Source organism: Centropristis striata, chromosome 3 (assembly GCF_030273125.1).
Source record: "Centropristis striata isolate RG_2023a ecotype Rhode Island chromosome 3, C.striata_1.0, whole genome shotgun sequence".
In the NCBI taxonomy this organism is placed as follows: domain Eukaryota; kingdom Metazoa; phylum Chordata; class Actinopteri; order Perciformes; family Serranidae; genus Centropristis; species Centropristis striata.
The window spans coordinates 31,911,765-31,926,971 of NC_081519.1; the positions used below are offsets into that span (position 1 = coordinate 31,911,765).

The 15,207-nt window shown below is 38.8% G+C and overlaps 1 protein-coding gene across 1 annotated transcript; it reads right to left on the bottom strand.

Moving 5' to 3' along the window:
• Positions 1-289: 289 nt before the first annotated feature.
• Positions 290-12,584, bottom strand: slc2a10 (solute carrier family 2 member 10). Its single transcript, XM_059328412.1, has 6 exons — positions 12,324-12,584; positions 9,053-9,123; positions 5,982-7,262; positions 5,180-5,302; positions 3,335-3,470; positions 290-3,242 (listed from the first exon to the last, which is right to left on the bottom strand). Exons 2-6 carry the CDS (start codon positions 9,054-9,056, stop codon positions 3,146-3,148), a joined length of 1,641 nt encoding a protein of 546 aa, XP_059184395.1. The 5' UTR covers positions 9,057-9,123; positions 12,324-12,584; the 3' UTR covers positions 290-3,145.
• Positions 12,585-15,207: the final 2,623 nt, after the last annotated feature.

Consider the following 15,207-nt stretch of genomic DNA (forward strand, 5'->3'; position numbering starts at 1 on the left):
TCTTGTAAATAGTGACCCTGCAAGATTGATAGTCTGTGTAAAATCTCAGTGTGAGACTAGGCTGGGACTAAAAACTCTAAACACTTGTCTTTAGATGTGAGCAGGTGTGACTCGATAGTTTTCCAGGAGTCTTTTCCAAATCTTTTCAAAGTCTTCTGGTGTATAGGTAGCATTAGACAAAGTCAAAAGAGGTCATTGGCACAAAATCCCCTCTGCGTTTAAAGAATAGATTTTTGCACAAAACAAGAACTGTAAAGTTGTTTAATTTTTCCGTATGTGTATACACAGTATAACGAACATGTAGATCATGCTGTTTTGAGAGGTTAAATTATACTGGATCAATATATTAAAATAAAGCACATTCAACATAGTATTTTGACTGAAAAAAGGTGTATCCTGAAGCCTGAGGTTACTGTGCCTTCTCTTAATACTCAACAAAAAAGACCCACCACTACTCAAGCAAAACAAAAAATATAAAATATAATAATCAACATAGCAGTAGCAAATTAGCAGAGAAAGAACTTTTCTCTTTATTTCTCAAAGACATTGACAGTCATTTCTGTGTTTATCACATTTTGTATTTTTAAATATTTTGACGTACAAATGATTGACATTGACACTCTCCGTCATACTTATTTCTCTATTCTTCATCTTCCCTGAGATTTTTGATGTACATACATGGTTGGATCATGGATCAAAACTTTTTTGCCTGGCTATAAAAAAACAAAAAATTATTGGAAGTTTAAACGGGTCACAAGACTCCCGTCTATTTTGGGCTAAATGGGCATTTTCATCACTTGCATGATTTTCATGAAATCAGTTTGGAGATTTCTTCAGAGAGTTTCAGGGTTTATAATGAGTGTGTATTGCTTGGAATGTTCAGACCTACAGTGGAATGCCAACAGTTAGGAGTGCAGAGAGACTGGGGAATTATCTGAATTTTTTTCAAACAACCTGTCCTTTCCATAAATTTCACTCTTTATAAATAATTTCTAGGCCAGATTGTAGATACATTTGTGCCGGTCACAGACATCCTGCTCTCGAATCAGTTGGACTTACAGATTTGGCTCAGTGAGCCTAATGTTACAGCAACTCCATCCAACTATCCCTTAGAGTCTAATGTTAACTGGGACCAGACATTTCTAGTAGAAACAGAAAAAGACAATTTCATTATTACAACTATTCCAAAAATTGACTCAATTAACTGTCACAAATGTATTTTTCCACGTCTTTTAAACAAACAAATCCTCAGGTAACTGTAAACTGAATGACTTGTAAGCAACAATGTTAATGAACATACCCAAAATGTCCTTTACAAAAGCTTTCTGATTTGTTAAGTTGTAGCAGGAGGGTCTCTATGGTAAACATTTTGAAATGCCCAAAAGAGTTCGACTCCAGCACAACAGCATGTGTAATCACACACTTTGTTAACATATTTCGCAAAGATACAGTACCATAAATAAACCAGTGTCAAGTTCAAGAGAGAAAAACCTATCAATTTGAAACCATCATGATTTTATATGGTGGGTGTTGGCCTTCGCCAGGGTTGCCCCTTGTCTCCGATTCTGTTCGTGGTCTTCATTTGGTGACCTTAGAATTGCGTCTCTGCATTTTTGCAGATGATGTGGTTCTTTTGGCTTCATCAGACGGGGACCTCCAGCGATCACTGGCGCGGTTTGTAGCCGAGCCCTGTCGAAGCGGTCAGGGATGAGAGTCAGCACCTCCAAGTCTGAGGCCATGGTTCTCTGCTGGAAAACGGTGGATTGCCCCCTCTGGGTGGAGAGAGGTACTGCCTCAAGTGAGGGAGTTCAAGTATCTCAGGGTCTTGTTCAGCAGTGAGGGTAGAACGGAGCGTGAGATTCACAGGTGATTTGGTGCAGTGATGCGGGGTTGTACCGGACCGTCGTGGTGAAGAAGGAGCTGAGCCTGAAGGCAAAGCTCTCGATTTACTGCTCCATCTACGTTCCAACCCTCACCTATGGTCATGAGCTTTGGATAGTGACCAAAAGAACAAGGTCGCGGATACAAGCGGCTAAAATGAGCTTCCTCCGTAGGGTGGCTGGGCTCAGCCTTACTGGGGATTTCCACTGGGCACATTACGGCCGCGGAACGGCAGCATAGCGAGCCAGCCGTATACACGCGAGATAACGAGAACACGCGATAATCCTGAACATACGAGAGACCGCGAGATCCTGTGATAAACTGAGTGTATAAAGTAAACAACAACAACCAACAGCTTACTTTGCTTCTCCGACGTGGAAGATCTGTTGATCTGACCATCTATCCTTATAAAAAACAATGTGTTATGTCATAAATGATTGTATGATGTTCCACTTCAACAATCAGTCTCTTGTTGTCCATGTCGCCGATCCTCTGAGATCCTTTGATTGATTGATTGCTGATCTGGTGCCCCGGTCATGACATAATGTTTATGTGAAGTAGTTTTAGGCTGCATGAACTGTGTATTGTGTTTTATTTTGAAAGGGGGCGGAAGTGTATTACGTTGATTCTGATTCAGACTTCCTGTCTGGTGCAATCTGCTCTGTTGAGATTTACGAGGTTTAGGAACATCTCGCGGAGGAAATTGAAATGCTTCAGAGTGCTCGCGCAGCGGAGCGGAGAGCTGCGACTGGGACGTTGCTGAACCGTTCCACAGCCGCCCGGTGGAAACGCTCTCATTGATTAGAGTGGCAGCGATCAGCAACGGCGACAGCGGCGCAGCCGTTCCGCGGCTGTAACGCGCCCGGTGGAAATCAGGCTGTATAGATAGGGTGAGGAGCTCAGACATCCGGAGGGAGCTCGGAGTAGAGCCGCTGCTCCTTCTCCTCTAAAGGAGCCAGCTGAGGTGGTTTGGGCATCTGGTAAGGATCCTCCCGGGCGCCTCCCGTTAGAGGAGTTCCGGACACGTCCAACTGGTAGGAGGCCCCGGGGAAGACCCAGAACACGGTGGAGGGATTATATCTCTCTCCTGGCCTGGGAACTCCTTGGGGTCCCCCAGGAGGAGCTGGACGTTGTGGCTGGGGAGAGGGACGCCTGGAATGCCCTGCTTATCCTGCTGCCCCCGCGACCCGGCCCCGGATAAGCGGACGAGAATGGATGGATGATTTTTATGTCAGTGCTTGTCAGTGTGGGAACATAACATTAATCATCCTGAGGCGCTTACTTGGCAGTGCACTCTCTGGTACTGTGGGGAAGTGTTTCTCCCCCTGATGATGCTACAGCACTCCCCGCTGCTGTATAACCTGCAAGACAAGGCCAATGAGACACACATCAGTGTTTCAGCACGCCATCTGTCATGATGATGTGTATTTCATCGGACAAATATGGATCCTACGTGTTTAAACGCAGCTCCTTGTCTATTTCCTCCAGAGTCTTCCCTTTGGTCTCTGGCAGCATGAAGTAGAAGAAAGCAGCAGCAGCGACAGCGTTCATCCCGTACAAGAGAAACAGCCCTGATAGACCAATGGCATCTGTTGATTTAAAACACACCTCTTAATGCTGGCCACTTGCAACTAAGTGATGAAAATATGCCAGGAAATATAATCATAATCATAAAGAACAAACAATTGAATTCATCAATGGATCTGGCTCTGCAAAATTATCAATTTTATTTTATGGCCTCAAGAGTATAACATTTTTATGAGATTACTCAGAAATAAATCAATTAAAAAAAATGTTTTCTTCAATATACTTACAACCAGCGTTTGAATTGTTTTTTATCACAAAGCCTAACACAGTGGTCCACCCACACCGGTGCTTTCACTTAATTGGTACCAAGGTTATTTTAGTTAAAATAAATAAATAATGAAAACTAAAATTGAAAAAACATTTTCGTTAACTGAAATAAAAATTAAAACGAGTTTTTAAAAAAACGATAACTAACTGAAACTGTATTTCGTGGTTACAAAACTAACTAAAACTAACTAAAATTATAGTGAAAATGTCCTTAGTTTTCATCTTTGTCAACTTTTTTCATACGTAAACCTTTTTGGTTGATATGAAATCTATTTCATCTATCTAGTTTTATGACTTAATAAACTTATTGGGGCTGAGACGGATCAGACAAAGGAAATAAAGGAAACATTTATTGTGACCTTATTGAATCTAACACCCAACAAATACCCCATTACAAAAAAACTAAAACTAACACTAAAACTAAGCATTTTCCAAAAATTAAAAACTAATTAAAACTAGCAAACTCACTCTAGAAACTCATTAAAACTAACTGAATTTGAAAACAAAAATTGATAGCGAAATTAAAACTAAAACTAATGAAAAATCAAAAACTATTATAACCTAGATTGGTACCAGGAAAGATGAATCAATTTGCAAATTGTTAATTATAGTTCTTAAAAATAAATCACAATCCTCAATTAATTTGCATACTGCTTCATAATTACAGCTTGCATTTTATGAGTGTTTTAATATAGAGACAGGTCTCATTAAAGCTGCACTAAACTGTATTTTTTATATTAACAATGGATCACATGACTACGAATACTGAAAAGTTTCTCATATACTGACAAACCCACTTAAACTATCATCATCTCTGCAGTGTCCCTCAGCTCGACGGTGTGTTCTAGCATCTTTGAGCTCATTGTTTTGGTTTGACAACCAACAACTTTCTGGTTTGGTTTAGTCTCACAGCTCTTATGAAACTGCTTTCAGAAGCAGGCCGCTGTGGATTCTTTATCAGCTAAAGAGAGAACTTTTCCTCAGGAGTTGGCATAGGCCAAAAAGCAGATAATGTTGAACTTATAATCATCATGTGACATAAGCATGACTTCAAATAGTTGCTGTTGTTACTGCTGAGTCTGCTCTGTGTACACTGCAAAAAAGGAGTGTCTAAAAACAAGTTAAAAACACTAAATCTGAGGGAAATGGTCTTGCACTGAGGCACTATTTGCAAGCAAGTTTGCCATAACTACTTAAAAAGTGATGAGATGTTTATGTTACACTGATCTAAAACATAATGGGTTTAAAGCTGGTAATCAGACATCCAATGGGACTTTTACATGAAAAACATAATTAACCACTGTCAAAATGACTGCTGACTCACTGCTTACTGAGAAATGTTAAAGGAAAAGAAACAATCTTATTGTTTATTAGTTACATCTGGACTTTTCCCCACAGTAACAAGTGTCAACGTCTGCTGTGAAAATGGTGCATGGGTTCTCACCGATAAAATTCAAGAAAGTGAATGTGACCAACAGGTTTGCAGCCCAGTTGAAGCAGTTGGTGAATGCGAATGCCCTTCCTCTGATAGCAGCTGGAAATATTTCACTCAGGAGGAGCCAAGTCACTGGTGAAAGACAAAAATCCCAGGTAAATAACCCATTGAAAAAGGTGAGGCTCACTGTTGCACTGCAAAAAAGGTGTGTCTAAAAACAAGATAAAAACACTAAATCTGAGGGAAATGATCTTGCTGGATGGACAGATAATTTACCTTGACAAGATTCCTTAAATTAAGATTGTTGAATCTAGAAATAAGCATGTTGAACACTTAAAATAAGAAATTAACTCTTAAAATAAGATCAATTATCTAACACTTCTAAATCTAAAGTTTTTTTTTATCTTGGTAAGAAACAAATAATTGTCAGTGCACTCTGCTCGGGCCAGTTCATCGCTGCTTGCAGCTTTAATTTATCTTGTTTTAAGAGTTAATTTCTTATTTTAAGTGTTCAACATGCTTATTTCTAGATCTAATAATATTAATTTAAGAAATCTTGTCAAGGTAAATTATCTGTCCATGCAGCAAGATCATTTCCCTCAGATTTAGTGTTTTTATCTTGTTTTTAGACACCTTTTTTGCAGTGTGGATAATGTTACTTTAAAGACTTGAAAGAAAATGATTAATGTAGGCTGATAGGTATGATTGCATTTAAACCGAACTTGCCTTGTTTTATTTTAAATGAACAGTTTGGAATAAAAACAGTTATATCTAAACTTTAAAAAGACCCATTTAGAGTGAATATACAAACTTGGTCCAAATCCAACGGAGTATGCACCGACAACAGCCATCATACACACAAGAATGATCCAGTTCACAAGTGAGCCATGGCTGCTGTTTGGAGAAGATGCCAGGGGAGAGTCTACTGGTTTCTGTCTAACTTGATCAAGTTCTGCATCTTCATCTTGTGTGTTGTTATAAAAGAGTCTTTGGCTCTCATCTAAAGATGTGTTGAAAACTGACTGATTACCTACAATTAAATGAGGAAGCTCTGTTCTGTTAATGTTGAAGTCCTCAGAATCACAAGGCCTCTTAGCATTCATCAGTGAATGTCCGCTGAGTAGTCCGATGGTGATCATACACAGCGCCATGACGGAGCATCCACTGATGAGCAGAGGTCTCCGGCCCACCCTGTCTGAAAACACCATGGAGGTCAGAGTCACGATCACTTTGACTAACCCCAGGCCTACAGACGCCAGCACTGCGGAGGCACTGCTCTGAAAGCCCACCGAGTGGAAGATGGTGGAGGCGTAGAGGAGAACAGTGGGCTGGCCTGTGAACTGCTGAAAGAGCACCAGTCCGAGGCCAATCACAGTCCGAGTCCTCATGTTGTCTTTACGCTGGAAAAGGTACATGCTGTTGTACTGAGCCTTCTTGTTTTTTACACTGGAGCTGATTTCTGAGTCATCTGCTTCTTGGACAGAACTCACAAGGTCTCTTTCAGTTTGAGAGCAGTATCTTTGACTGAGAGAGTCCTTAGAGCTGGATGGAAGAAACCAGATAGAGACCAGCTGAATCAAAGTAGGCACTATGGCTAGTCCAAACATCCACTTCCACCCTCTGTTACAGTCAGACAGGATGTAGTTCATGGCGTAAGCTGCCAGGATGCCCACAGTGATTCCAGCTTCATACAGTGTTACCAGGAAGCCCCTGCGGTCCGGGGTAACCATCTCGGATACAAAGATACAACAAGACATGGAGGATACACACATGGCAAACCCCACTGTCATCCTGCCCACCACCAGTGCACAGTAGGAGCCGATGAGCAGGAGCAGGCTGCCGGCCAGGATCAAGACATTGCTGAGAAGGATGGAGTTCCTGCGGCCTCGGTGATCAATCAGCCAGCCTCCCACGATGGAGGCCAGCAGAGCCCCCAGCAACAAAGAGCTGACCAGAGCCTCCTGCTGGACACATGACAGTCTGAACTCTGCCTTCAGCTGCAGCAAAGCACCTGAGATGATGCCCAACTCATAACCAAAGACCAGGCCACCCAGAGTGGACACCACACTGGCCAACAGGAGGATGGAGCAGCCTAGAGAGAAGAAAACAGGTGGTTTAGTTTTCCAGAAGAGCACTCTCAAAAAAATATATACATTTACAAACCAAAATAATATGCAAAATGTTTAACCCTTTGATGCACAACATGGGTCTAAAGTGACCCGACCAAGTTTTTATATTCTATATCTTTGCAATAAAATGATTTCATCATTCAGTTCTTCTTCTACTTCTACTTCTAATGCACAAGGTCATTTTTGACCCATGTTGTGCATTAGAAGGTGTTTTTATGTTGTGCATCAAAGGGTCACCAATTAACCAATCACCAATTTAAACCTGACAAAGAAGAAACAAATATTAGAGCCACCAAATAATAATTTCCATTGGAAAAAAACAATTTAACAAAATAAGATAGTTCATATTTGTGTCTTCTTTGTCAGGTTTTAAATTGGTGATTGGTGAATTGGTGACCCTTTGATGCACAACATAAAAACACCTTCTAATGCACAACATGGGTCAAAAATGACCTTGTGCATTAGAAGCGTAGTGATAAAAAAAGTGTTACACTAAATTAACAATGTGAGTATATGTGTAACTATGTTTGTCTTATTTTGAAGGTTTAACTTAAAGAGTTGTTAGAACCACCAGATTACATTGGAGAATCGCATATTTTAATATTTGAGACTTATTAGAGCCACCAAATAATAATTTCCATTGGAAAAAACACCAATTTAACAAAATAGGATAGTTAATAAGTCTCAAATGTTAAAATATGTGATTTTCCAATGTAATCTGGTGGTTCTAACAACTCTTTAAAAGTTAAACCTTAAAAATGAGACGAACATAGTTACACATATAGTCATATTTTAAGGTGTTAGTGTATCACTTTTTGTATTACTAAGTTTCTAATGCACAAGGTCATTTTGGACCCATGTCTGTAAACTTGATGTAATAATACAAAAACTTTTTTTCTTCATAAAGTATGAAAGCAAAAATGTATATAATGATCTGTTGTAATAAAAAAATATATATTCAAACACACATCCAGCATGAAATAACATGGGAAATGAATGTGAGTCATTTTTGACCCATGTTGTGCATTAGAAGGTGTTTATATGTTGTGCATCAAAGGGTTAAACTTCATGGGGTTTTCCTCAGTTCACCTATATCAATTATTCACTGCGAGACTGTCATTTTATATATTTTATCAGTTTTTTTTTTTAAGTTCAACTTTCTTGCAAAGTACATCTTAGCGGTTTTTACGCTAGGTTACAGTTTGTCTTATAATTTACTTAGTTCTAAATGAATGGTACACATTTATCACTCCAACTGTTCAGAAGCTGCTCCTCACTATCACCTGTGAGGCTTTCATGTGCAGCCTCTATTGACAGAAATGCTAATGAGGTAGACTGACATCTAAACGAAACCTGCAGAATCTCCATACTGATCAAAGACTATCCCATCTTCATGTGAGGAAAACTAAAGCTTGGAACTGTTCCTCAGTCACTGCAGATACAGTCTGTATGTGTAAAACCTAAAGCGTAAAAGAGTGAAGTTTCTTTGCACATTTCTCTGATTGATTTGAATAATTTTGTGATTTTTAAGGACCCTGCATTGTGCAAATGTTGTTCAGAGGTTTTTAGCACAAAATGTCAACTATCAGCAGCTGTGACAGTAAAGTTTATATATATATATATTGACAGGTCACAGCCCTACAGGAGAATATAATGCATATTATGCATTTGTTGCTTACCTAATTTAACATTTATTTTTTGTGTTCTAAACACTCTGCAGGTAACATTCCTTATAAAGTATCCAGTAACTTACCCATTGCTTCTGTGCTGTTCACATTACAGTCGGACTAGGCAGGTCTGAGTTCAATTCTTGGAAGACATCGTCTGCGAAATATAAGCAAAACATTAGATAACAACATGAAATATCTCCAGTTTCTGCAGTGGTTTGGCATCCTCCAGGAGTGCTCTGTTCGGCTCATAGGGAAGAAAAGGGAGCCCGCAGGAGCCTGTTGTACCCATGTCGCCATGACAACCCTCCTGTTGATTGCCATGATTTCATTAAGGAGTGCACTTGAGATGGACTCAACAAAATACACGGCTGTGTAGTAATCAGTAAGCTTGTTTAGTCTAAAATGAACACCAAATATCCTGTGAGCTGATAATGATGGAGCAGTGGGGATCTGTTGCCTCTGAAACAACAGGAGGAATCTACACCACCAAGGAAGAACTGTGATTGAGTTCAAGCACACAGGGACATTTCAGAGGACATTTCGTTGTTGATATGTGGACTGGAAATATAAAACTGAACACATGAACACACTAAATCTCCCATCAGCTGCCCCTGTAAATGTTCCTGTAAGGCCTATAACATGATTCTTCTAATTTCAGACAATTTCGAAAAGAGAAATTTCACCAATTTGACCAATCCTTGTCCCTACAGTGTCTTTCAGTTGCTTCTGAGTTGATTTTAAAATATACTTTTGAAACCTCTGTTTACTTCTGAAGCTCTAAGACACTTGTACCTTGTTATAGTAACTCTCTGTCAACAAACAGTGATTTAAAATTGACATAATAAATGGTTTGTCAAATTAAAACAGCCTGCTGAGATATCTTGACAATTATGCTGATTTCTAAAGGAATTCTTGACTTTGTGAATATGACACAATAAGTTTCCACTTAGAAGGTTGTGAATACCACAAGAGAGGCACATTCATATGGATTACCTCAATACGGTAAACATGAACCTTAAATTATCACACTTGACCTGAGAGCTTATTTATTATGAGGACTGCACTAATATTTGTCTGGCAGTTTATATAAATACAGGAAGTGTATATAAATACATTGTGAACTAACTGTAAGTACTGAATAAACTAATGGTTGATGGATATTAAAGGCAACCTTTATCATAGTATATTCACTGTTACAAGTAATTCATTAAGCAAATGTAAACAGTTCTGTTTTTTTTTTTAATGGGAGAATTCTCAGCATGTCTCTGTTTTATATCACTGTAAATTAAATGTCTTTGAGTTTGACAACACAGGCAATCTGAAGGTGTCACATTGTGCTAATCAATTCAAATTCAATTCAAATTTATTAAAGGCACATAAAGCAGCAAAGTAGACAATGTAAGGATGAGAAAACACAGTCAATACAACATTCAAGTAAAGTAATTTCACATAAAAATAGGCTAATGTTTAAAATGCTAAAATACTAAATCTGGGAAATTACAACAATACTACGACTACTACTACAAAAAAGAAATGCTAATTACTGAAATACTTATAACTCAAAGACTGGAGAGCAGCATGCTTTTAAAATGAACCTGATCGTTTATGCAACTCTTTAATCAACACCTCTGTCATTAAAGTTTAAACCTCACAGTTGAGGTCAATAAATGTGTAGCAAACAATGACAAGTTTGAACATGTATAACTGAGCAAACACCGCCTGCTGATGAAGACTGTCAATACTTTATGTCAAAATATATCTATATCTATCTATAAATGGTCAGAAAAATATGAAACTCATCAAAATGACACATAGCCCATCCCCCAGAGGAGGAAGGCCTCCATTGTGCCCAAAACTGTGCAGCTCCTCAACTCAAAACACTCATGATATCCTCATGCTAATTTGCACCATCCTGCTAGTCTCCAGTCTTTAGAATTACAAGTATTTCAGTAGTTAGCATTTCATTTCTTTTTTTGTTGTTGTTGTAGTATTGTTGAAATTTCCCAGATTTCGTATTTTAGCATTTTAAACATTAGCCTATGTTTATGTGCAATTACTTTACTTGAATGTTCTGTTGACTGTGTTTTCTCATCCTTGTTTACAGTTCATACAGTACATTGTCTACTTTGCTGCTCTTTGCTTTGCCTTTAATACGCCCCCGGAAACAAATAGATTTTTGAATTGAATAGCACAATGTGACACCTTCAGATTGCCTGTGTTGTCCAACAAGCAGTCTAAAACTCAAAGACATTTAATGTACAGTGATATAAAACAGAAACATGCTGAGAATTCTCCCATTTAAAAAATGAACCAGAACTGTTTACATTTGCTTAATGGATTACTTGTAACAGTGAATATACTATGAGAAAGGTTTATTCAGTACTTACAGTTAGTTCACAATGTATTTATAAACACTTTCTGTATTTATAAACTACCAGACAAATATAAGTACAGTGTTCATAATAAATAAGCTCCTACACTGCAAAAACCAACTGACAAAAAATAAGAAATAAATAAGTAGAATTAAGCAAATACATACTCGAAACAAGTACAATTATCTGCCAGTGCAGTAAGTGAATTCTTTGTAAGAATTCTTTAAATAAGTTTTTAAAAAAAATCTAGACACTGGAAAAACCAATCATGTCTTGAAATAAATGCAAATATACAAATATAAGCTCAACTGTAGTAACATTAAAATAAGCCAGCAATACATGAAACAAGCATGTTTGAGTGGTAGAAAATGCTTTTGAGATAGCATCAAATTACATGAAACAAAAACCTCTCAACTGGAGCCAATATTTTAGGTAAAAACTCACCATAGTCAACAGTTGAATAGCTTGAAAAGCATGAAAAAGCTCCTAAAAAAGAAGTCTTTAAACAATAAGATAATTAAATAAGCACATAATAATAATAACACTAATAATTTAAATAAGCACATACAGCTATGGTCAGTAGGTATATTATATTTAATATATATATAATTAAGATACTATTGCTAGATGTAAGAAGACAATATTCGGTAAGCTTCATGTTTTTTGCAGTGCAGGTCAAGTGTGAAAATTTAAAGTAGGCATTTATCAGCAACACATAATAAAATACCCATGATATAAAACTATACTTGTGATGCTTTAATTATAAGTGCAGCATCTTAAGGTTGTGAAAAGTCAAGGACAAACTATTCCACTAGGATATGGAGATCTTTTATTTTGCATTCACATTCCTAATCTGCACATAAACTGTTGTCAGCTGTAGTGGAGTAAGAACAAAGTGGCAGAAAATGGAAAAACTCCATTTAAGTATTTCCATTTGCCATATGCCACTTTAGTAAATGTAATGTAAGTAAATATAGCTTACCTAGTTACAGTATTCCGTCTCGTGGCTTCCTTTATTCAACACTAAACAGACTTCAGTCCTCCTGTCCACAGCCCGGAGCAGATCCGTTATTCACCGACTCCAGGTCCGCCACACCGCTGTCTGCTGCGCCGCTGTCTCTCACATTGTCCCGAGCTCTGAAGAGACTTTCAGCTGTGAGACAGCCGGAAAGAGAAATGGACTCACCGTCCGCAGCAGAGGGACTATAAAGAGATGCTCCTTAAAAACTTGCGGCTCTTCAGGAAGTCTGAGGAGCTACGTGGCAGCAGTGTCAAGTTGCAGGGAAAAACTGTTGCGCGAAGTTTTGACGCCAGAGGTCGACAACTGTCCCACTACAACTGTCCCACTGCAACTGTCCCACCACCCTCAACAAACACACCTCCAACAGGCAAGCAGTCACTAGTTTATTTTGTTCATTTTTAAGATTCTTTTACTGGTTTATAAATCTCTTAATGGTGTTAGTCCAGCCTATTTATCTGATATACTTTTATCCTATGAACCCTCGAGGAGCCTCAGGTCTTCTGGGAGTGGCCTTTTAATAATACCAAAACTTTCATTTTCATTTTCTCTCTGTGGTCCACCTCTGTGGAACAGCCTCCCTGAAGCCTTGAAGCCATCAGAGACTGTTCATATTTTTAAGAGCAAACTTAAGACTTATCTTTTTAATTTGGCTTTTTGGCATTTGTAGATTTTTCTGCTCATGCATCTTAGTGTTATAACATCTATAACATCTCTTAGTGTTATAACATCTATCTATCTATATATATATAATGTTAAAGATGATTATTTTAATTGTGGTGAAAACTGGGACATGGTACATGTATATCAGGGATGGGCAACTTAAATGCTGGAGGGGCCACAATTTTTCATGGACACTACCACAGGGCCATATAGAACCGTGCGCTTAACCAGATATGATGAAACTGCAATTTTAAATATGTTTACAGTGCAGTAACTTATCATAGTTCATGCTCACGTATAACAGTATATATAGGAATACAAAAGGTTTGAAGCAAATCCAATTTTATTTTTTTCAATGCAAGAACAGCAGACCAACGTTAATTGCAAGAAATAATTTTGTGCATTTTTACACTGCACTTTTAGGATTTCATGCTCAAATTAATGTAGTTGCACTGAGGGCCACTTCAAGTGAGGGTGCGGGCCATATGAGCCTCCTGGGCCTCCAGTTGCCCATCCCTGATCTATATATTTATCTTTATTTATCCTCTATATCATTGTGATATAAGCTGTCTTTTACAGTGATGTTAAAAAGCACAATTTCCACCAACAGGGAACAACAAACTTTGCGTTTACTGTTCCCCTGGAAGAATATTTCCTCAGTCCACAAAACAAAGGTTGAATTCTTTATGAAGAACATGCAGCACTGCGTATGGTTTAAAAAGGAGTCTACCACACACAAAAGATTGAACAGGTGTGGCGTCCATGGCAGGACGCCAAGGAGGAAGAAAGTTTCCAAAGAAACATCACTGCATGCCTGAAGTTTGCCAAAGAGCAACTGGACACGCAACAACACTTCCGAGAACAAGTTTAATCAGTCAACAAAACAAATGCTGAATTTTTCATGAAGAACACGCAGCACTATGGTGTAAAAAGTGCCTGCATACCAATATGAGAACATCATCCCAACAGTGAAGTATGATGGAGGAGCATCATGACTTGGGGCTGTTTTGCTGCCTCAGGGCCTGGACCACTTACTATCATTGAGGGGAAAATGTATTCCCAGTTTTATCAAGGAATCCTACAGGTTAATGTCAGGGTGTCTGTCTGTCAGCTGAAGATCAGTAGAAGTTGAGTGATGCAGCAAGACAATGACCTTAACCTTCAAAGTAAATCAGAATGACTTCAAATAATTAAATCTGCCTTTTGGAGTGGTCCAGTCAGAGCCCAGACCTCAATCCAACAGAGATGCTGTGGAATGAACCGTTCACACCAGACATCTGAAGAACATGGCTGATATTATGTCAGAGGTCAAATAACCACTTTGAAAATCACCGCAAATAGGCTCACTTTGCACCATATTACATGAACTTCCCGATATATCCTGGCATGCTTTTTACAAATGGATTCCTTAATTCTTTTTTCATAAGATAGTTTCCCGACGGCTGGCCGATGAGTCCAATGTACCGCAGACAGAACATCGGAACGCCAAGGAGTTCCATTTATTACAACATGCAGAGGCAATCTCCCCATTTTGTTGCATTTTCTTTAATTTGTTATCATTTTACATAGTCAAAAACATATTTTCACTTGATTTATGTAATTAATATTTGTGGTGTTGTAAACATGTGAACAGCAGCTTGGAGGCTAGTCCGGTGTTCCACCCTCTTCACACCTTTATTTGGCATTCATGACCTGATTCTCGCTGTAACGGGTTGTGCAAGGACCCAATTTCAGCACGCAGGATACCAGGAACAGTTGACAATGGCTTTTAATGGAAAGCTCAGCGGGTACAGGCCACTGCAAGTGAATGCACACAGAACAGAGTGAATGCAACAGCAAAGTCTCTCAATAAATGATATAGCAGGCCGAAAAAATCAGGGCCAGAAGGCTGGTGAGATTCCTGGGAGTCAGGTAAAACGGGCAAATCAGAGGCAGGTATGGTCAGCAGAAATTCAGTGTCAAGGACAGAAGATTGGTGAGTTTACCAGGATTCAGGTGAGACGGGTAGATCAGACAGGGTCAACAACTGGAAATCAGACTGAGGCCACGTTTATACATAGCAGGGTATTTGGAGAAACAAATATTCCCCCCCCTCCGTTTTAAAAGAAGTTGTCATTTACATCAACCCACATAAATACGCCGTCGAGCGTCATTATAACTATGCCAAACCTATGGGCGGCAGTGT

What these genes read in the sequence shown, in the direction of transcription:
- slc2a10 (XM_059328412.1), bottom strand. An exon ending in CTCCGTTGGATTTGGACCAA is followed by an intron (nt 5,303 to 5,981) that starts GTTTGTATATTC and finishes GTCTTTCACCAG; the next exon opens with TGACTTGGCTCCTCCTGAGT. An exon ending in AAGGAGCTGCGTTTAAACAC is followed by an intron (nt 3,243 to 3,334) that starts GTAGGATCCATA and finishes CTTGTCTTGCAG; the next exon opens with GTTATACAGCAGCGGGGAGT.